This window comes from Eleutherodactylus coqui, chromosome 13 (genome assembly GCF_035609145.1).
Source record: "Eleutherodactylus coqui strain aEleCoq1 chromosome 13, aEleCoq1.hap1, whole genome shotgun sequence".
In the NCBI taxonomy this organism is placed as follows: domain Eukaryota; kingdom Metazoa; phylum Chordata; class Amphibia; order Anura; family Eleutherodactylidae; genus Eleutherodactylus; species Eleutherodactylus coqui.
This window is the reverse complement of record NC_089849.1, coordinates 61,633,707-61,656,181: the sequence shown is the minus strand read 5'-3', so window position 1 is coordinate 61,656,181 and position 22,475 is coordinate 61,633,707. Positions and strand designations below refer to the sequence as shown.

Genomic DNA, 22,475 nt, shown 5'->3' with positions numbered 1-22,475 from the left:
CGAGTTGCGGTAGATCCGCAAAACAGAGAGAGAAGACAAGACAGGTAAGCGGTGGGGTCAATGCTGGGGCACAGGGTCTGATTCCGCTGTGAGATTTTGCAGTCGGAATCCAACCCGGCCATGGGCATTTGACCTTATAGTGGTATGGCATGCCTCTTAATGTCTATGAGTTTGTGTATTCCATCTCATCATGACTCAAGTTCAGCCACAGATTACAGTATTTTTATAAATAAATTATTACAACTACTTTGCAAACGGCACATTTTATTAATAAAAACTTGTAATAAAAGAGAAGCTTTACACAATATTTCTTGCACTTGAATGCAATTAAAAAACAATGTAAAAAAACAACATAAACAATTAACTGTCTCAAGGGTAAAACAAAAAATTACGGAATTATCCTGGCACTTTATTCAGCTGAACAGTTAAACAATATGAGATGAATGCTTGTTTGTACATTAAGAAAGACAAAGAAATTGCAAAGTGAGATCTAACGGAAGTAGAGTCATGGTATGGGTTGGTTTTTGATGCACTTTCATCTTCCTTGGGATAAAGGAGCCTTGAGGGAAAGTAGTAAAAAAATATTATTACAATAGCAATTACAATATACATTTTCTGTATACAAAGATGTCTGAGACAGCTTCATTAATATCTTACAACAAGTCGGCGAACTTTTATGATTGTCAAAACATTGAATAGTTGGATGATGCAGAATCCAAGTTCCAGTATCCTATCCGATTCGACAATTGTGAAACATATAAGTGTATCTGCAAGGGCAAGATAGTAAAAACATACTAGTTGGGTTAACCAGTATGATAGAACGTTGGAAAACCAAGACGACCAAGAATGGAGCAATGTCTTGTGAGAGTAGGAGATAATAAAGTTCACTGAGCATGGCGGAGCTATGCTATTCAGAGCTGGGAGATGCTGTAGAGTCTAAGTCATCTGCATCTTGATCATTTGGAGACACTGGTTGTCCACCTTTCACACGTTTCCACTTCATTCTTCGGTTTTGGAACCAAACTTTAACCTGCAAGAGCAAAACAAATATCTCAACACAAAGACAGTCTCAGGTATTTTCAGGACCAGCTCCAATATACTGTCTGCCCCACTCTTGGTATGACAAGTGTGCTTTCCCTTATGATATTGGCCACTCAACCCACGTTTGGTGCTGCTGAGTATGCTTAGAGGGGTTGTCATATTTGGATAATCCTTATACATAAGCCCTATTAGGACATACGGGCAACATTGAATGGATCCATGCTAGGGAGCCCTGTCTCTTAACTGCAATAGAGAGCCTCAGCAATGAGGGACTCTTGCTACGGCAGACATAGTAGGACTATGTATCAGTTGAATGGGTACCATGAAATACCATATGTCCCCTTCAGTGGTTACTGTACGGTATGACTTGCTCAAGAGACTGGATGATCTATTTAAGTCAATCCCTTTGAATAGATTTTCTGATCCTGTTTTCTTATATATTGCTGAGATAGAAAATAATATCAATGAAGATCTGTGAGCTAGAACACCTTAAAGGAAAACTAAACCTAGAAATAAACTGTAAAAGTAGACAAGAATTATAGTTCCCCTCACTGTTTGCTGAAATAAACAGTCTCATTGTAACCATGCAGAAAACCTAGGATTTGACCTACTGCGGATGTACTCCATTTTGGACTGGTGGCCAGCTGGGAGTTGGTGCTTGGCAAAGAGGTGGGGCTTAACAATCTTTTTGTTCTACTGCTGAGAGAACAGAAGGGGGGGGGGGGGGGGCTCCTGCTGCAGGGAGTTATTTTGCAGCTTACCACTGTACAGTGAGGAGGGAAGGGGCATGGCTGATCTCCTGAGACACATGGAGAAGATTTGTTTATCTGTTTCTAAGTTTAAATTGCATTATCAGATAAAATAGGATCAAAGAAATAAGGAGATCAATAGAGGAAATTGCTGGTATATTTCTTGGGTATTTCCTATGCATCATCCTCCTTTAGCAAAGCCATCCTAATCGTTGTCATGGCTCCACTGAAATCAATTATATAAGTAAGGGTTGGTGACATTTTTTAGAATATTTACCAGTATTCTTAAACCATTCAATTCTGATCTGCTCATGGATTTCACTAGTTTTTCTTGTGCATAGACAGTATTTCACTCCTCTCAAGCTTAACCTCTTAGGGATCGGGGTGTTTTAACCCTAAACGACCAGACACTTTTTACCCATATGGTGGTTTTACTGCCCTATTTTTTTCTTCATCTACCAAAATTATTTTTGCTGCATTTTTTCACCATCACATGGCTTTTTTCTTTCTGCTTTTTAGCTTTATCAGGGCTCCTACCCATTTGAGTTTTTTTTAACGCGATTGTCAATGGGATTTTCTAATGTTAAAAACACATCGCACAAAAATCACAAAGCACAAACTTGCATTGTGTTTTTAACATGTGTTTTAAAGTCCCGTTGACAATAGTGTTAAAAAAAAATGCAGCGATATAGTAGTGTTAAAAAAAAATGCAAGTGCGTAGGAGCCCTCAAGGGAAAAAACGCTAAAAAGAAAAGATTTTTTTTAATAGGTAGTGTTTATTTTTAAAATAATATTTTACGCTAAAATAAAGTAGAGGAATGGGATCCTCATTTTGTTTTGGACGTTCGGTATATAATTTGTATAATCTCGGATTACAGGGCACATGTGGTGACAGTTTTGGGTCATTTTCTTATTTATGTATATATTTTTATTTTATTCTGTAATTTTTTGCCATCTATGTCTATATAAGATCTTTGAGGGTCATTTACGTAGTCATTTTTATTTTTAATCTCACACTTTTCCTCTGGAGCTGGGGCATCCATAAGAGTCCAAGCTACAGGGAAAAACATCCCCTTAGTGTGTCAGTAGCCACTGGCAGAGCTGATCAGAGTCTGCTAGGACTCAGCATCTCTGCTGTGACAGAGGGTACCCGGCGATCACATGACTGCCGGGTTACATAGCAGAACTAACACTTGTAGCCTGGAAAGGAGAAAGCAGGAGCAGTAAAAATGCTTCTCCCTTCTCCTCTGGGTCCTCGGCTGTGTAAGACAGCTGAGGACAAGACTTGCTCCTGCTTGATTGCACAAGCAGAAACTTCAATCCTGTGCCATAACTCTACTATTGGCCAGTATTAAAGCCTAGGATCAAGCACCATATGTTTACCACAATTGGTCCTTAAGGGTTTAACGGGATTGTCTGCCTGTTTTTGTGGATAGGTCATCAGTAGTTGATGGACAGAAGTCCGCCACTCGAGACCCCATGTATCAGTAGATCATCTTGCTCACTGTCCAGTGCATCAGACATAAGTTGTCAGGGTTGGGTGTGATGTCATGACCAGTGGAGGAGCAGGAAATGCTGTATCAGCACGAATCTCCCATTGATTTCAATGGGAATGAAGCCAACACCAGCAATTTTTTCCTTGTCTGCTATTGACAATGTCCAGCCCACTGCACTAGTATGTAAGCAGGATGAAATGAGATTATATGCTCATGTCGTGGAATTGTATTCACCTCCAGTCCTTCTGGGATAAAATTTAGAATTTAATAGATTTTTTTTAGTACTATTATCTGGAATCTCTTATTGTTTGTCTGTGGGTAAAAAATTTTACAAAAATTGTTGCTCTTACATGAATGTCCTGGGACCATACCTCTAAAACATTTTGGATTAATTATTTAAATAAACTTAAGGGATAGAAAAAAATCATTATATTGAGCAAAAAAAGTCTAAATGCTCCGGAGTGATTGGAAAATGTGGATTGATGGGGGGATTTGGAATACATTAGGAAATTATGTTAGCCTAATTTATCAGAATTTTCTTTTCTTTCTCTCTTTCTGTGCCTCTACTATTATTTAGGGTGGAGGAGGATTGAGAAGGACATTTAATATTGTTGGATCCCATCACAAGGTGGCTAATTTGTAAATACTGTCTTAAAGTTAGACAGACAGTCTTAAAATGTGCCAAATTTATCATAGTGGATCTGCTGAATGATAAATCTGTATTTTAAAACTGTCTAGTCTAAGTTTAGACTATATATTAGTCTTAACTTATGCCAAAACTGCGGCAAATTTTTGAGACAATTCATGGCACAATTTTAGGAGCAATTTGGACCATGCCCGTTTTCCAGACAAGTTGGAAAAAAATGGAAGTGTCTAAAAACACATAGTAAATATGTCGCAAAGTAGACAGTTTTCTGGTGTAATCTGTGTTAGAAAACTTCCAGTTTAAATAGTAAATAGGCCCCAAAATGACTTAATGTAATGTTTATGTGATGATCTTATTGACTTAGGCAATGCCATTTTTCTATGCAGGAAAAAATTTAATAAAAAAGAATATATAAGTAAAAAGACAGACAGTGAAGTTGGTTCATGTACTAAGTGCTGGGACCATTTGGCTTAATCCTTTAACAACCTATGATAAATATATTCATCAAGGGCCACAAGGGCAGTTATAGAAAGGACAACCACCAGCAACAGCGATGATCGGAGATAACTCTGATTGCAGCTGTTTAACTGCTTAAGTGCCATGGTCAATGCTGACCATGGCATCTAGGCAGCTAGCCTGACATATTGGGATTGTATTATTGGATTGCTATGATATCCTGGGGCCCTATGAAGGCTCTCGGGGCTGCCATGTATTTCAGTGTATTGAGTCCTGCCTGTGGCATGGCTTAATAGGTTTTTATCAAAAGTACAATATGATGCAATACTGATGTATTGCAGTATATTGTAACAGAGAGTAGATGATCACAAGTTTAAGTTCTCTATGGGGACTTCAAAGGAAATTTAAGCTTAAAAATAAATAAATACTGGAAGAAAGAAAATATAATTAAAGTTAAAAAAAAACCTTTTCCAGTTTCCAGTAAAAATGTAAACAATAAAGAATTAGCATTTTTGGTATCACTGCATGTGTAAAAGTTCAAAATATCAAATGATTGTATTACTTATCATACACAGTTAATGATGTGCCAGAATTGTGCTTTCTTTGTCACCCTGCTACTCAAAAAAAAAGATTCAAGAAAAAGTGATCAAACAGTAGTATGCACCCCACATTACTACCATCAAAAAACAATCTCAGATTGGTAAAAGCAAGCTGTCATCAAGCTCCACCACTGGAAGAATAAAAAAATTATGAGGGTCAAAATGGGGTGACAAAAAGCATATTTTTACTTTTATATATATATATATATTTTTAAGTAGCAAAACATAATAAAAAGTATATAAATGGCCTATAAAACCTATATAAATTCATTAGATTTGTTTCGATTTGTATGAGTAAAATATTTTTTGCTACCTTTAAATGCATATTATTTATTTGTCACAATCAAAAATGTAGATTATGTTTGTAATTGGGAAACCTAATCATTTTTTTGCATTTTCTCTTGGATTACTAAGGGTTGATATCTAAAGTGGATGGTTTTCCATACATCAATTTGATTGGCTCTTTGTTTTTATTTATTCTTTAATCACACCGTTGTATATTATGCCATGAGCAAAAACTGTTAGTGCAAAGCCCGTTGAATTAAATGTATGAATATTGGGTTTTCCGATCATTTTTAATATTTTATGAAAAAATATGAAATAACAGTTCTTTGAATTTTATCCCTGTGCTGGAATATCCTTCATCTACTCTGTATACCTCTGTGAAGGCCAGCGCTTTTTTCAAGCAAGGATTTATAATGGAGTTGAAACCTATTAATGAAGCGGGTGAGCCTGTCTCTATATGAGCTCTGCAAATTTGGTATCGCTGTAATCATACTATCCTGCAGAATAAAGTTAACATACTATTTTTTACCACAATGTAAAGGTCATAAAAGCAACCCCCCCCCCCAAAGAATTTTTATTTTCATTTCATCCCACTTAGAAATGTTTTTCAATGCACTGTATGCTACATTCAATGATAGCATTTAAATAAACAACTTGTCCCACAAAAAACAAGCCCTCATACTACTCAGTTAATGAAAAAAATGGAGTTTTAAAAAAATTTAAGTGGCTGGCCCTTAAGGGGTTAAAGTATACCTTGTGTTTAATCAATCCCATATTCCACCAGAAATTGCAGCCCGTAACCTGAACGGGAGGTCCCATCTACATAGAGCTGTATACAGCTTCTGCTGGCCTTGACAGTAAGCTTCTAGAGAACCAATATGAAAGTACTTGAACTGATTCATATCGATAGTAGAGTGATCCACCATGTGATCCAGCTAAGAAGCCCCCAGATTGGACATACCTGTCTTTCAGTGAGATCGAGGTTCACAGCTATCTCGTATCTTCGAAGTCTGGTCAGGTAATTATGATGAGCAAATTCAGCTTCCAGCTCCCTGAGCTGCTCTTTGGTGAAAGCTGTTCTTTCTTTTCTGGCTTTGCTGTTTGTTTCTGGTTTAGTGACCGAATCTCCATTTTCTGTAAAAGAGAAATTAAAAGGACCCGTAAGAAACTATAATATTTGGTAGACGGGTTAAACTGCATTAATAAACTGCTATAATAGTGAATGAGTCATAACTTTAAATCTTGAGTAAGATGGTCCATGAAGCAGCTGAGAAATTTTTGGAAACTAAAGAAACAATAAACCATCTACGGTGGTCTGTAATTTTTCTATTAAGGACAGACGTCAGAGTATCACAGGCAGCTGAGACAGGCAGTAAGGAACTGAATTTCTCCAGCACAGCTCTGCTTCAGATCTGTTAGCATGTGTACAATATATTAGGAATATTAGCCAGTCCAGGTACTTGTGTTTTATCTCAAGCACACCTGATGCAACTAATGAAGCCCTTGATTAATTATATCAGGTGTGCTTGAGGCAACACCTGATTTGCACCTGATATTCAGGGAGTTGAATAATTCTGAGACTGCAATAGCCATTAAGGGTGCATTCACTCAGTCGATATTCACATGCGAGTTCTGTCCGATAGCGATATAGATGGAACGCGCACCTGTTAATAACACATTTATTTCAATGTGTTAATTCACGTGAACAATTTTTTTGCTTGCAGCGATGCAATGCGAGCATGAAAATAGATGAGTTCAAGCACTCTAAAATCCCCAGCACTCTCATTGAAATGAATGGAGTGGTGGCCGAACATGCACGCTGTCGCTTTATTACCTTTGCCAGTCTCTTGGGGGACATTTGGACCCCTGTTCTAGCAATCAGTGGGAGTCCCAGCAGTCGAAACCCCACTAATGAGCTAGTTATCTTCTATCCTGGGGCTAATTTAATGTCACCAGAATGTCTATTTGCTGTTGATGCAAAAGTGTGAAATAGAGTTAATACTCCTGATAGTGTCTTGAAAGTGGATTTAACCTTACAGGATAAATGGTCAAGACACTGGAAACTGCAGTTTAAGGTTTCAAAATGTAGAATAATACGCGTAGGGAGAAGAAATCCTTGCAATGAGTATGGAATTAGACTTAGGACTTCAGAAGAGAAGGATTTAGGGGTTCTGATTTCTGACAGCCTCAAAATGTGTCCACAGTGGGGTCAAGCAGCAAAGAAAGCAAGCAGCATGCTCAAGTGCACAACGAGAGGTATAACCAGCAGAAAGAGGGAGATTGTGATTCGGCTGTACAGCACTCTGGAGTATTGTGAGTACAGTAGAAAGTCCAAAAAACTATAAAAATAGTGGAAGGTCTCAAGAACAAAACATTTCACAAAAGACGTAAAGAATGTAACTGCATAACCTGGAGGTGAGTAGGGCGAAGGCAGAATGATGGGACATGATGGAAACCTTTATACATGTTACCGGAGAGATGGGAGAGAGGGGCATGATGGGAACCATTATATATATGATACAGGGGGAAAGAAGAGAGAGGGGGACATGATGGAAGTCTTTATATATGTTACAGGGGGAAAGAAGGGAGAGGGGGACATGATGGAAACCTTTATATATGTTACAGGAGGAGAGAAGGGAGAGGAGGACATGATGGAAACCTTTATATATGTTACAGGAGGAGAGAAGGGAGAGGGGGACATGATGGAAACCTTTATATATGTTACAGGAGGAGAGAAGGGAAAGGGGGAACATGATGGAAACCTTTATATATGTTACAAGAGGAGAGAAGGGAGAGGAGGACATGATGGAAACCTTTATATATGTTACAGGAGGAGAGATGGTAGAGAGGGACATGATGGAAACCTTTATATATGTTACAGGAGGAGAGATGGGAGAGGGAGGACATGATGGAAACCTTTATATATGTTACAGGAGAAGAGAAGAGAGAGGAGGACATGATGGAAACCTTTATATATGTTACAGGAGAAGAGAAGAGAGAGGGGGACATGATGGAAATCGTTATATATGTTACAGGGGGAAAGAAGAGACAGGGGGACATGATGGAAATCTTTATATATGTTACAGGAGAAGAGAAGGGAGAGGGGGGACATGATGCAAATCGTTATATATGTTACAGGGGGAAAGAAGGGAGAGGGGGACATGATGGAAACCTTTATATATGTTACAGGAGGAGAGAAGGGAGAGGGGTACATGATGGAAACCTATATATATATATGTTACAGGAGGAGAGAAGGGAAAGGGGGAACATGATGGAAACCTTTATATATGTTACAGGAGGAGAGATGGGAGAGAGGGACATGATGGAAACCTTTATATATGTTACAGTGGGAGAGAAGGGAGAGGGGGACATGATGGAAACCTTTATATATGTTACAGGAGGAGAGAAGGGAAAGGGGGAACATGATGGAAACCTTTATATATGTTACAGGAGGAGAGATGGGAGAGAGGGACATGATGGAAACCTTTATATATGTTACAGTGGGAGAGAAGGGAGAGGGGGACATGATGGAAACCTTTATATATGTGACAGGAGGAGAGAAGGGAGAGGAGGACATGATGGAAACCTTTATATATGTTACAGGAGAAGAGAAGAGAGAGGGGGGACATGATGGAAATCGTTATATATGTTACAGGGGGAAAGAAGGGAGAGGGGGACATGATTGAAACCTTTATGTATGTTACAGGAGAAGAGAAGAGAGAGGGGGACATGATGGAAACCTTCATATATGTTACAGGAGAAGAGAAGGGAGAGGGGGGACATGATGCAAATCGTTATATATGTTACAGGGGGAAAGAAGGGAGAGGGGGACATGATGGAAACCTTTATATATGTTACAGGAGGAGAGAAGGGAGAGGGGTACATGATGGAAACCTATATATATATGTTACAGGAGGAGAGAAGGGAAAGGGGGTGTTACCATACAGCGCGGCACGGGATCCCGCAGTCGGCGCGCGTCGCTCCGGCGTCGGCTCCAGCAGCCTGGAGCCCTGTGTCGAGGTTATCCCAGCAGCTTGGGACGGCCGGTGGGCGGCGGCATGGGCGTGTCCACCCGTAGGGTGCCGCCCGCACTCCTCCGTTCGTCTTATACAGCAGTGGGTGGAGTTGCCTCCTCCCACTCTCCGCCCGGGGGCGGAACCTTGTGGTTAAGAGACTGGCAGTGATGTGAGCTCACTGCCAGTTATTGGTTCTGCTTTCAGCTAGTCAGTCTGTCTGCAGTTTACCTCAGCCAGTCACTAGTTGTCTGTCAGCCCTGCTATCCTTTCTCAGCCTGTTTCTGTTGGTCCTGTTAGCCCCTAGTCTGGTCTGTCCCAGTCAGCACTAGTTGCTATTCGGGTCCTGTCTATCTGCCTGTGAGCTCCATCTCCAGCCCTGCTTGTACTTGTAAGTTTTGTTGGTTTGTTACACCTGCCTCTTCTGTCGGCACTCTGTCCCCTGTTAGTAGTTCCAGCTAGGCAGTCGCCAGGTCCCTAGCCAGTGCAGGGACTGCCGCCCAGTTGTCCGCCTGGGGTTAGCCAGGGCCGAGGCAAGTAGGCAGGGACAGTGGGGTGCAGGAGATCAGGGCACCCCAACTGGCGCTCGGGGGGCAGAGTGCCGTAACATAATAACTGGCCCTTAAAATACCTTTTTTTTCATGGCGGCGATCAGCGCCCTTGCAAACCAGCTGCAAGACCTGGTGCCGGTGATCCGGGATTTGTCAGCTCGCATGGTGGCCCAGGAGCAGTGGGCGTTGTCGCAGGGGCAGAACGCCTTTACCAGTCCCGAACCCAAGTGCCCTCTCCCCGAGGTGTTCTCTGGGGAGAGGAACAAGTTTTTCGTTTTTCAACAGGCGTGTCGCCTGTTTTTTCGGATGCGTCCCCGTTCTTCGGGCTCAGAGGCCCAGAGGGTCGGGCTTATAATGTCCCTGCTGCGGGGCTCTGCCCAGACTTGGGCCTTTTCTATTCCCGAGGGTTCCCCCTCCCTGCAGTCGGTGGACTCCTTTTTTCAGGAACTCGGGGGCATCTTCGATGAGCCGGACCGAGTGGGGTTGGCGGTTTCACGGTTGCTGGCGCTGCATCAGGGGTCGCTTTGTGTGGAGGATTATTGCTCCAGTTTCAGACGCTATGCGGGCGACACTGCATGGAACGAGAGTGCCCTGAAGGACGTTTTTCTGCAGGGTCTCTCGGACGCGGTCAAAGAGCTGTTGATCTCCCATCCCATTCCCGGGTCCTTAAAGGAGGCCATGGAGCTAGCGGTGAAGGCAGATAGGAGGCTCAGGGCTGGGAAGCAGGACAGGCAGACCAGTAGAGTCAGGGAGGTCGTTTGTCCGGTTCCTTCCTCTTCCGTACCAGTCTCTGTTCCCGAACCTATGGAACTGGACCCGCTGGACCCCAAGGAGCGACGCCGAGTTCGGTTATTGCATCATCTCTGCCTCTACTGCGGGAAAGCTGGACATCGGGTGATAACCTGCCCCCTGAGGCCTCAGCGCCCACAGTCCGAATCGGCAGAAAGACTCCCAGTCCTAGGCGATTGCAGGGAGGGTCGCCTAGGACCACAGGTACGTCCTAGACTTCTAATACCCTGCCAGGTTAGATTCCGGAACTTCTCCCGCCTAGGGCAGGCATTTATTGATTCCGGAGCAGCCGCTAACCTGGTAAGCATGCGTCTTGTTGAGCCCCTGAGGGCGGAATTTTTGGCGCTGAAGACGCCAATTCGTTTTGCTAGCATTGATGCTACTCCTCTGGCTTCGGGCTTGGTACGATGGAGGACCCCAGTGTTACAACTCACTGTGGGGGGTCGCCATTCGGAAGGTCTATCATTCCTGGTAATGGAGAAAATGTCGGTAGACATGGTACTAGGGATGCCGTGGCTGGCGTTGCATAACCCCCAATTCGATTGGGCCACTGGGGAGCTAACCCAGTGGGGCCCGTTCTGCCATAGCCATCGCGCTTCCCATCCTCCCTGCTCAGTCGAGACCGCACTCAGTCCCCGAGGTCCCACTTACCTTCACACCCCGTCCGCCTGCCCTGCTGCTGATGTCGCCACCGATGCCCTGCAGGGGGGACGGAAGAAAGGGGTGGGGTCTCGTATGCAGTTGCGTTGTGAGGAGAGTCTGTCGGTGGTTGAGCCGTACAGGGCGGGACAGAAGGGGTACCGGTCCTCTGGAAATCGCAAAAGGAGGGGTCGCAGGGGGTTCCATAAGTCTGTGTCGAAACCTGTTGTCCCTTCGGTGATGCCCACCTCCGGTCCCCCGCCGCCCACCCCGGTCCGTGATGAAGTTGAATACGAGGCCCAGGAGATCCTGGATTCTCGCCGGGCTACAGGAACCTTACAATATTTGGGGGCCCGGAAGAGTTTTTTGGAGTATGATAGCTCAGATGACAGTGATTTTAAAGTTGGAGATGCCTCAGATTTTGAAGGCAGCGTCATTGGTAGCGAGGATGGGTCAAAAGACAGTGGTGAATGGTTGGACATTGACTCGGAAGACGACCTGAAACATGACGATATGTCAACGGTTGGCCCTGAAGGAAATGGGGCAGCCACAGACTACCGAAGTCATGGACCTGAGGATCAGCCCATGGTGACCGCCCAGGTGGGTCACATTCTCGGGTTGGTACAGCGTTTTCGCAGCCGCCTCCTGGATAAGCCTGGTCGAGTTTCCGGGGGCCCGGAGGTCCCCCGTCAGAGGGGGGGTAATGTTACCATACAGCGCGGCACGGGATCCCGCAGTCGGCGCGCGTCGCTCCGGCGTCGGCTCCAGCAGCCTGGAGCCCTGTGTCGAGGTTATCCCAGCAGCTTGGGACGGCCGGTGGGCGGCGGCATGGGCGTGTCCACCCGTAGGGTGCCGCCCGCACTCCTCCGTTCGTCTTATACAGCAGTGGGTGGAGTTGCCTCCTCCCACTCTCCGCCCGGGGGCGGAACCTTGTGGTTAAGAGACTGGCAGTGATGTGAGCTCACTGCCAGTTATTGGTTCTGCTTTCAGCTAGTCAGTCTGTCTGCAGTTTACCTCAGCCAGTCACTAGTTGTCTGTCAGCCCTGCTATCCTTTCTCAGCCTGTTTCTGTTGGTCCTGTTAGCCCCTAGTCTGGTCTGTCCCAGTCAGCACTAGTTGCTATTCGGGTCCTGTCTATCTGCCTGTGAGCTCCATCTCCAGCCCTGCTTGTACTTGTAAGTTTTGTTGGTTTGTTACACCTGCCTCTTCTGTCGGCACTCTGTCCCCTGTTAGTAGTTCCAGCTAGGCAGTCGCCAGGTCCCTAGCCAGTGCAGGGACTGCCGCCCAGTTGTCCGCCTGGGGTTAGCCAGGGCCGAGGCAAGTAGGCAGGGACAGTGGGGTGCAGGAGATCAGGGCACCCCAACTGGCGCTCGGGGGGCAGAGTGCCGTAACAGGGGGAACATGATGGAAACCTTTATATATGTTACAGGAGGAGAGATGGGAGGGAGGGACATGATGGAAACCTTTATATATGTTACAGTGGGAGAGAAGGGAGAGGGGGACATGATGGAAACCTTTATATATGTTACAGGAGGAGAGAAGGGAAAAGGGGAACATGATGGATACCTTTATATATGTTACAGGAGGAGAGATGGGAGAGAGGGACATGATGGAAACCTTTATATATGTTACAGTGGGAGAGAAGGGAGAGGGGGACATGATGGAAACCTTTATATATGTTACAGGAGGAGAGAAGGGAGAGGAGGACATGATGGAAACCTTTATATATGTTACAGGAGAAGAGAAGAGAGAGGGGGGACATGATGGAAAACGTTATATATGTTACAGGGGGAAAGAAGGGAGAGGGGGACATGATTGAAACCTTTATGTATGTTACAGGAGAAGAGAAGAGAGAGGGGGACATGATGGAAACCTTCATATATGTTACAGGAGAAGAGAAGGGAGAGGGGGGACATGATGCAAATCGTTATATATGTTACAGGGGGAAAGAAGGGAGAGGGGGACATGATGGAAACCTTTATATATGTTACAGGAGGAGAGAAGGGAGAGGGGTACATGATGGAAACCTATATATTTATGTTACAGGAGGAGAGAAGGGAAAGGGGGAACATGATGGAAACCTTTATATATGTTACAGGAGGAGAGATGGGAGAGAGGGACATGATGGAAACCTTTATATATGTTACAGTGGGAGAGAAGGGAGAGGGGGACATGATGGAAACCTTTATATATGTTACAGGAGGAGAGAAGGGAAAGGGGGAACATGATGGATACCTTTATATATGTTACAGGAGGAGAGATGGGAGAGAGGGACATGATGGAAACCTTTATATATGTTACAGTGGGAGAGAAGGGAGAGGGGGACATGATGGAAACCTTTATATATGTTACAGGAGGAGAGAAGGGAGAGGAGGACATGATGGAAACCTTTATATATGTTACAGGAGAAGAGAAGAGAGAGGGGGGACATGATGGAAAACGTTATATATGTTACAGGGGGAAAGAAGGGAGAGGGGGACATGATTGAAACCTTTATGTATGTTACAGGAGAAGAGAAGAGAGAGGGGGACATGATGGAAACCTTCATATATGTTACAGGAGGAGAGAAGAGAGAGGAGAACCTGATGGAAACCTTTATATATGTTACAGGAGAAGAGAAGAGAGAGGGGGACATGATGGAAATCGGTATATATGTTACAGGGGGAAAGAAGGGAGAGGGGGACATGATGGAAATCTTTATATATGTTACAGGAGGAGAGAAGGGAGAGGAGGACATGATGGAAACCTTTATATATGTTACAGGAGGAGAGAAGGGAGAGGAGGACATGATGGAAACCTTTATATATGTTACAGGAGGAGAGATGGGAGAGAGGGGCATGATGGGAACCTTTATATATGTTACAGGGGGAAAGAAGAGAGAGGGGGACATGATGGAAGTCTTTATATATGTTACAGGGGGAAAGAAGGGAGAGGGGGACATGATGGAAACCTTTATATATGTTACAGGAGGAAAGAAGGGAGAGGAGGACATGAAGGAAACCTTTATATATGTTACAGGAGGAGAGAAGGGAGAGGGGGACATGATGGAAACCTTTATATATGTTACAGGAGGAGAGAAGGGAAAGGGGGAACATGATGGAAACCTTTATATATGTTACAGGAGGAGAGAAGGGAGAGGAGGACATGATGGAAACCTTTATATATGTTACAGGAGGAGAGATGGGAGAGGGAGGACATGATGGAAACCTTTATATATGTTACAGGAGGAGAGAAGGGAGAGGAGGACATGATGGAAACCTTTATATATGTTACAGGAGGAAAGAAGGGAGAGGAGGACATGATGGAAACCTTTATATATGTTACAGGAGAAGAGAAGAGAGAGGGGGACATGATGGAAATCGTTATATATGTTACAAGGGGAAAGAAGGGAGAGGGGGACATGATGGAAATCTTTATATATGTTACAGGAGAAGAGAAGGGAGAGGGGGGACATAATGGAAATCGTTATATATGTTACAGGGGGAAAGAAGGGAGAGGGGGACATGATGGAAATCTTTATATATGTTACAGGAGAAGAGAAGGGAGAGGGGGGACATGATGGAAATCATTATATATGTTACAGGGGGAAAGAAGGGAGAGGGGGACATGATGGAAACCTTTATATATGTTACAGGAGGAGAGAAGGGAGAGGGGGACATGATGGAAACCTTTATATATGTTACAGGAGGAGAAAAGGGAGAGGGGGTCATGATGGAAACCTTTATATATGTTACAGGAGGAGAGAAGGGAAAGGGGGAACATGATGGAAACCTTTATATATGTTACAGGAGGAGAGATGGGAGAGAGGGACATGATGGAAACCTTTATATATGTTACAGTGGGAGAGAAGGGAGAGGGGGACATGATGGAAACCTTTATATATGTTACAGGAGGAGAGAAGGGAGAGGAGGACATGATGGAAACCTTTATATATGTTACAGGAGAAGAGAAGAGAGAGGGGGGACATGATGGAAATCGTTATATATGTTACAGGGGGAAAGAAGGGAGAGGGGGACATGATTGAAACCTTTATGTATGTTACAGGAGAAGAGAAGAGAGAGGGGGACATGATGGAAACCTTCATATATGTTACAGGAGGAGAGAAGAGAGAGGAGAACATGATGGAAACCTTTATATATGTTACAGGAGAAGAGAGAAGAGAGAGGGGGACATGATGGAAATCGTTATATATGTTACAGGAGGAGAGAAGGGAGAGGGGGACATGATGGAAACCTTTATATATGTTACAGGAGAAGAGAAGGGAGAGGAGGAACATGATGGAAACCTTTATATATGTTACAGGAGGAGAGAAGGGAGAGGGGGACATGATGGAAATCTTTATATATGTTACAGGAGGAGAGAAGGGAGAGGGGGACATGATGGAAACCTTTATATATGTTACAGGAGGAGAGAAGGGAAAGGGGGAACATGATGGAAACCTTTATATATGTTACAGGAGGAGAGATGGAAGAGAGGGACATGATGGAAACCTTTATATATGTTACAGGAGGAGAGATGGGAGAGGGAGGACATGATGGAAACCTTTATATATGTTACAGGAGGAGAGAAGGGAGAGGAGGACATGATGGAAACCTTTATATATGTTACAGGAGAAGAGAAGAGAGAGGGGGACATGATGGAAATCGTTATATATGTTACAGGGGGAAAGAAGGGAGAGGGGGACATGATGGAATCGTTATATATGTTACAGGAGAAGAGAAGGGAGAGGGGGGACATGATGGAAATCGTTATATATGTTACAGGGGGAAAGAAGGGAGAGGGGGACATGATTGAAACCTTTATGTATGTTACAGGAGAAGAGAAGAGAGAGGGGGACATGATGGAAACCTTTATATATGTTACAAGAGAAGAGAAGGGAGAGGAGGAACATGATGGAAACCTTTATATATGTTACAGGAGGAAAGAAGGGAGAGGGGGGACATGATGGAAACCTTTATATATGTTACAGGAGGAAAGAAGGGAGAGGGAGACATGATAGAAACCTTCATATATGTTACAGATGGGGAGAAGAGAGAGGGGGACATGATGGAAACCTTTATATATGTGACAGGAGGAGAGAAGGGAGAGGAGGACATGATGGAAACCTTTATATATGTTACAGGAGAAGAGAAGAGAGAGGGGGGACATGATGGAAATCGTTATATATGTTACAGGGGGAAAGAAGGGAGAGGGGGACATGATTGAAACCTTTATGTATGTTACAGGAGAAGAGAAGAGAGAGGGGGACATGATGGAAACCTTCATATATGTTACAGGAGAAGAGAAGGGAGAGGGGGGACATGATGCAAATCGTTATATATGTTACAGGGGGAAAGAAGGGAGAGGGGGACATGATGGAAACCTTTATATATGTTACAGGAGGAGAGAAGGGAGAGGGGTACATGATGGAAACCTATATATATATGTTACAGGAGGAGAGAAGGGAAAGGGGGAACATGATGGAAACCTTTATATATGTTACAGGAGGAGAGATGGGAGGGAGGGACATGATGGAAACCTTTATATATGTTACAGTGGGAGAGAAGGGAGAGGGGGACATGATGGAAACCTTTATATATGTTACAGGAGGAGAGAAGGGAAAAGGGGAACATGATGGATACCTTTATATATGTTACAGGAGGAGAGATGGGAGAGAGGGACGTGATGGAAACCTTTATATATGTTACAGTGGGAGAGAAGGGAGAGGGGGACATGATGGAAACCTTTATATATGTTACAGGAGGAGAGAAGGGAGAGGAGGACATGATGGAAACCTTTATATATGTTACAGGAGAAGAGAAGAGAGAGGGGGGACATGATGGAAAACGTTATATATGTTACAGGGGGAAAGAAGGGAGAGGGGGACATGATTGAAACCTTTATGTATGTTACAGGAGAAGAGAAGAGAGAGGGGGACATGATGGAAACCTTCATATATGTTACAGGAGAAGAGAAGGGAGAGGGGGGATATGATGCAAATCGTTATATATGTTACAGGGGGAAAGAAGGGAGAGGGGGACATGATGGAAACCTTTATATATGTTACAGGAGGAGAGAAGGGAGAGGGGTACATGATGGAAACCTATATATTTATGTTACAGGAGGAGAGAAGGGAAAGGGGGAACATGATGGAAACCTTTATATATGTTACAGGAGGAGAGATGGGAGAGAGGGACATGATGGAAACCTTTATATATGTTACAGTGGGAGAGAAGGGAGAGGGGGACATGATGGAAACCTTTATATATGTTACAGGAGGAGAGAAGGGAAAGGGGGAACATGATGGATACCTTTATATATGTTACAGGAGGAGAGATGGGAGAGAGGGACATGATGGAAACCTTTATATATGTTACAGTGGGAGAGAAGGGAGAGGGGGACATGATGGAAACCTTTATATATGTTACAGGAGGAGAGAAGGGAGAGGAGGACATGATGGAAACCTTTATATATGTTACAGGAGAAGAGAAGAGAGAGGGGGGACATGATGGAAAACGTTATATATGTTACAGGGGGAAAGAAGGGAGAGGGGGACATGATTGAAACCTTTATGTATGTTACAGGAGAAGAGAAGAGAGAGGGGGACATGATGGAAACCTTCATATATGTTACAGGAGGAGAGAAGAGAGAGGAGAACCTGATGGAAACCTTTATATATGTTACAGGAGAAGAGAAGAGAGAGGGGGACATGATGGAAATCGGTATATATGTTACAGGGGGAAAGAAGGGAGAGGGGGACATGATGGAAATCTTTATATATGTTACAGGAGGAGAGAAGGGAGAGGAGGACATGATGGAAACCTTTATATATGTTACAGGAGGAGAGAAGGGAGAGGAGGACATGATGGAAACCTTTATATATGTTACAGGAGGAGAGATGGGAGAGAGGGGCATGATGGGAACCTTTATATATGTTACAGGGGGAAAGAAGAGAGAGGGGGACATGATGGAAGTCTTTATATATGTTACAGGGGGAAAGAAGGGAGAGGGGGACATGATGGAAACCTTTATATATGTTACAGGAGGAAAGAAGGGAGAGGAGGACATGAAGGAAACCTTTATATATGTTACAGGAGGAGAGAAGGGAGAGGGGGACATGATGGAAACCTTTATATATGTTACAGGAGGAGAGAAGGGAAAGGGGGAACATGATGGAAACCTTTATATATGTTACAGGAGGAGAGAAGGGAGAGGAGGACATGATGGAAACCTTTATATATGTTACAGGAGGAGAGATGGGAGAGGGAGGACATGATGGAAACCTTTATATATGTTACAGGAGGAGAGAAGGGAGAGGAGGACATGATGGAAACCTTTATATATGTTACAGGAGGAAAGAAGGGAGAGGAGGACATGATGGAAACCTTTATATATGTTACAGGAGAAGAGAAGAGAGAGGGGGACATGATGGAAATCGTTATATATGTTACAAGGGGAAAGAAGGGAGAGGGGGACATGATGGAAATCTTTATATATGTTACAGGAGAAGAGAAGGGAGAGGGGGGACATAATGGAAATCGTTATATATGTTACAGGGGGAAAGAAGGGAGAGGGGGACATGATGGAAATCTTTATATATGTTACAGGAGAAGAGAAGGGAGAGGGGGGACATGATGGAAATCATTATATATGTTACAGGGGGAAAGAAGGGAGAGGGGGACATGATGGAAACCTTTATATATGTTACAGGAGGAGAGAAGGGAGAGGGGGACATGATGGAAACCTTTATATATGTTACAGGAGGAGAAAAGGGAGAGGGGGTCATGATGGAAACCTTTATATATGTTACAGGAGGAGAGAAGGGAAAGGGGGAACATGATGGAAACCTTTATATATGTTACAGGAGGAGAGATGGGAGAGAGGGACATGATGGAAACCTTTATATATGTTACAGTGGGAGAGAAGGGAGAGGGGGACATGATGGAAACCTTTATATATGTTACAGGAGGAGAGAAGGGAGAGGAGGACATGATGGAAACCTTTATATATGTTACAGGAGAAGAGAAGAGAGAGGGGGGACATGATGGAAATCGTTATATATGTTACAGGGGGAAAGAAGGGAGAGGGGGACATGATTGAAACCTTTATGTATGTTACAGGAGAAGAGAAGAGAGAGGGGGACATGATGGAAACCTTCATATATGTTACAGGAGGAGAGAAGAGAGAGGAGAACATGATGGAAACCTTTATATATGTTACAGGAGAAGAGAAGGGAGAGGGGGGACATAATGGAAATCGTTATATATGTTACAGGGGGAAAGAAGGGAGAGGGGGACATGATGGAAATCTTTATATATGTTACAGGAGAAGAGAAGGGAGAGGGGGGACATGATGGAAATCATTATATATGTTACAGGGGGAAAGAAGGGAGAGGGGGACATGATGGAAACCTTTATATATGTTACAGGAGGAGAGAAGGGAGAGGGGGACATGATGGAAACCTTTATATATGTTACAGGAGGAGAAAAGGGAGAGGGGGTCATGATGGAAACCTTTATATATGTTACAGGAGGAGAGAAGGGAAAGGGGGAACATGATGGAAACCTTTATATATGTTACAGGAGGAGAGATGGGAGAGAGGGACATGATGGAAACCTTTATATATGTTACAGTGGGAGAGAAGGGAGAGGGGGACATGATGGAAACCTTTATATATGTTACAGGAGGAGAGAAGGGAGAGGAGGACATGATGGAAACCTTTATATATGTTACAGGAGAAGAGAAGAGAGAGGGGGGACATGATGGAAATCGTTATATATGTTACAGGGGGAAAGAAGGGAGAGGGGGACATGATTGAAACCTTTATGTATGTTACAGGAGAAGAGAAGAGAGAGGGGGACATGATGGAAACCTTCATATATGTTACAGGAGGAGAGAAGAGAGAGGAGAACATGATGGAAACCTTTATATATGTTACAGGAGAAGAGAAGAGAGAGGGGGACATGATGGAAATCGTTATATATGTTACAGGAGGAGAGAAGGGAGAGGGGGACATGATGGAAACCTTTATATATGTTACAGGAGAAGAGAAGGGAGAGGGGGGACATGATGGAAATTGTTATATATGTTACAGGGGGAAAGAAGGGAGAGGGGGACATGATGGAAATCTTTATATATGTTACAGGAGGAGAGAAGGGAGAGGAGGACATGATGGAAACCTTTATATATGTTACAGGAGGAGAGAAGGGAGAGGAGGAACATGATGGAAACCTTTATATATGTTACAGGAGGAGAGAAGGGAGAGGGGGACATGATGGAAATCTTTATATATGTTACAGGAGGAGAGAAGGGAGAGGGGGACATGATGGAAACCTTTATATATGTTACAGGAGGAGAGAAGGGAAAGGGGGAACATGATGGAAACCTTTATATATGTTACAGGAGGAGAGATGGAAGAGAGGGACATGATGGAAACCTTTATATATGTTACAGGAGGAGAGATGGGAGAGGGAGGACATGATGGAAACCTTTATATATGTTACAGGAGGAGAGAAGGGAGAGGAGGACATGATGGAAACCTTTATATATGTTACAGGAGAAGAGAAGAGAGAGGGGGACATGATGGAAATCGTTATATATGTTACAGGGGGAAAGAAGGGAGAGGGGGACATGATGGAATCGTTATATATGTTACAGGAGAAGAGAAGGGAGAGGGGGGACATGATGGAAATCGTTATATATGTTACAGGGGGAAAGAAGGGAGAGGGGGACATGATTGAAACCTTTATGTATGTTACAGGAGAAGAGAAGAGAGAGGGGGACATGATGGAAACCTTTATATATGTTACAAGAGAAGAGAAGGGAGAGGAGGAACATGATGGAAACCTTTATATATGTTACAGGAGGAAAGAAGGGAGAGGGGGGACATGATGGAAACCTTTATATATGTTACAGGAGGAAAGAAGAGAGAGGGGGACATGATGGAAACCTTTATATATGTTACAGGAGGAGAGAATGGAGAGGGGGACATGATGGAAACTTTTAAATACATTAAAGGTATGAATAAAGTTTATTAGGAAACTAAACACTAGAGCAAGGGGGCACAATTGGAGATTGGTTTGGGAAAAAATCAGAAGCAACATCAGGAAACATTTTTTTACTGAAATAGCAGTAGATGCTTGGAACAAACTTCCAGCAGACGTGGTTGGAAAATCAACAATAAATGAATTCAAGAATGCCTGGGACAAGTATAACTTTATCCTAAGAGAAAAATAAAAAGAAAACAATATAACAGCAGACTAAATAGACCATGTGGTCTTTTTCTGCCATCAATTTTCTATAAATACCCCTTTAATACTTCCCTAATACCTGCAATGAAGCCATACAGGCGAGCTCAGATGATATTGAAGAATAAAGCAGTGTAATATGCAGATACGTCAGCTTCATTACTCTGATGAATGAAAAATAGAGCAGCCCCACATAAAAATATGACATTGAGGGTTAGCAGGTTTTAAAAAATGTACTCAGACAGCCTCCCAGACGTTTGCCGTATGATATCATTACTGCATTACTATCCTTGGAACTCCTTGACATACTGCAGCCATCCTAATGGAATATTCTGTCTCATCTGGTGTTTTTTTTTCTTTAAGACATTGTTTTAAGTACGAGACTCTTTCCACTGTGTTTTCCTCATGCTCCACATGAAAAGACTCACACATTGGATCACAAATGAGGCAGCATCTGGATTCTGCACAGTAAAGCCTAGCAGAGATCACACCTCAAGCTGCTTCTTGCTGCTCGTAAACCCTGTGATAGTCATGCACCAGTAACAAAATTGCACCTTCTGTAGAGGTGGAAAGAAAAACAGTACTTTGAAGTGTGCAAAAATGAAGATCAACAAAATGTTGTAGTCAGGCCAAAGTACAGTTCAAACTAATGGACATTATGAGCACGAGCAGGTCTCTGTCCTAGTACACTAAAAACCAGACTTTTCCACTTTCTCCTGCCCTGTCCTTATATACTGTAATTTTAGACATTTACACTACTCTTCTTTCTACAGATAGTTTTTTCCGAAATATTATTACCCTAGTTGACTATGCTGGCAAGAATTACACGGGGTTCAGCCCCCAAGAAGTTTTTGAAACTTGCTCACAGTTGTGTAAAACCATAAAATAAGACCACCCTTACTCCTAAGGGAGGCCTAAGTCTTATTCACCTTACCTGATTTCCTAGTGTTTCCCTTCCACTACTGCTGGTCCCCTTCTACTTTCTA

General features: G+C 43.4%; 1 protein-coding gene across 1 annotated transcript in view; it reads right to left on the bottom strand.

Moving 5' to 3' along the window:
- Positions 1-259: 259 nt before the first annotated feature.
- MEOX1 (mesenchyme homeobox 1) overlaps positions 260-22,475 on the bottom strand; it is a 69,304-nt gene continuing 47,088 nt past the window's right edge. The window contains exons 2-3 of the mRNA XM_066586555.1: positions 6,234-6,406; positions 260-1,030 (exon numbers count right to left, since the gene is read on the bottom strand). Of these exons, the coding sequence (XP_066442652.1) occupies positions 908-1,030; positions 6,234-6,406 (296 nt within the window). The 3' untranslated portion in view covers positions 260-907. The remainder of the gene's footprint in view (positions 1,031-6,233; positions 6,407-22,475) is intronic.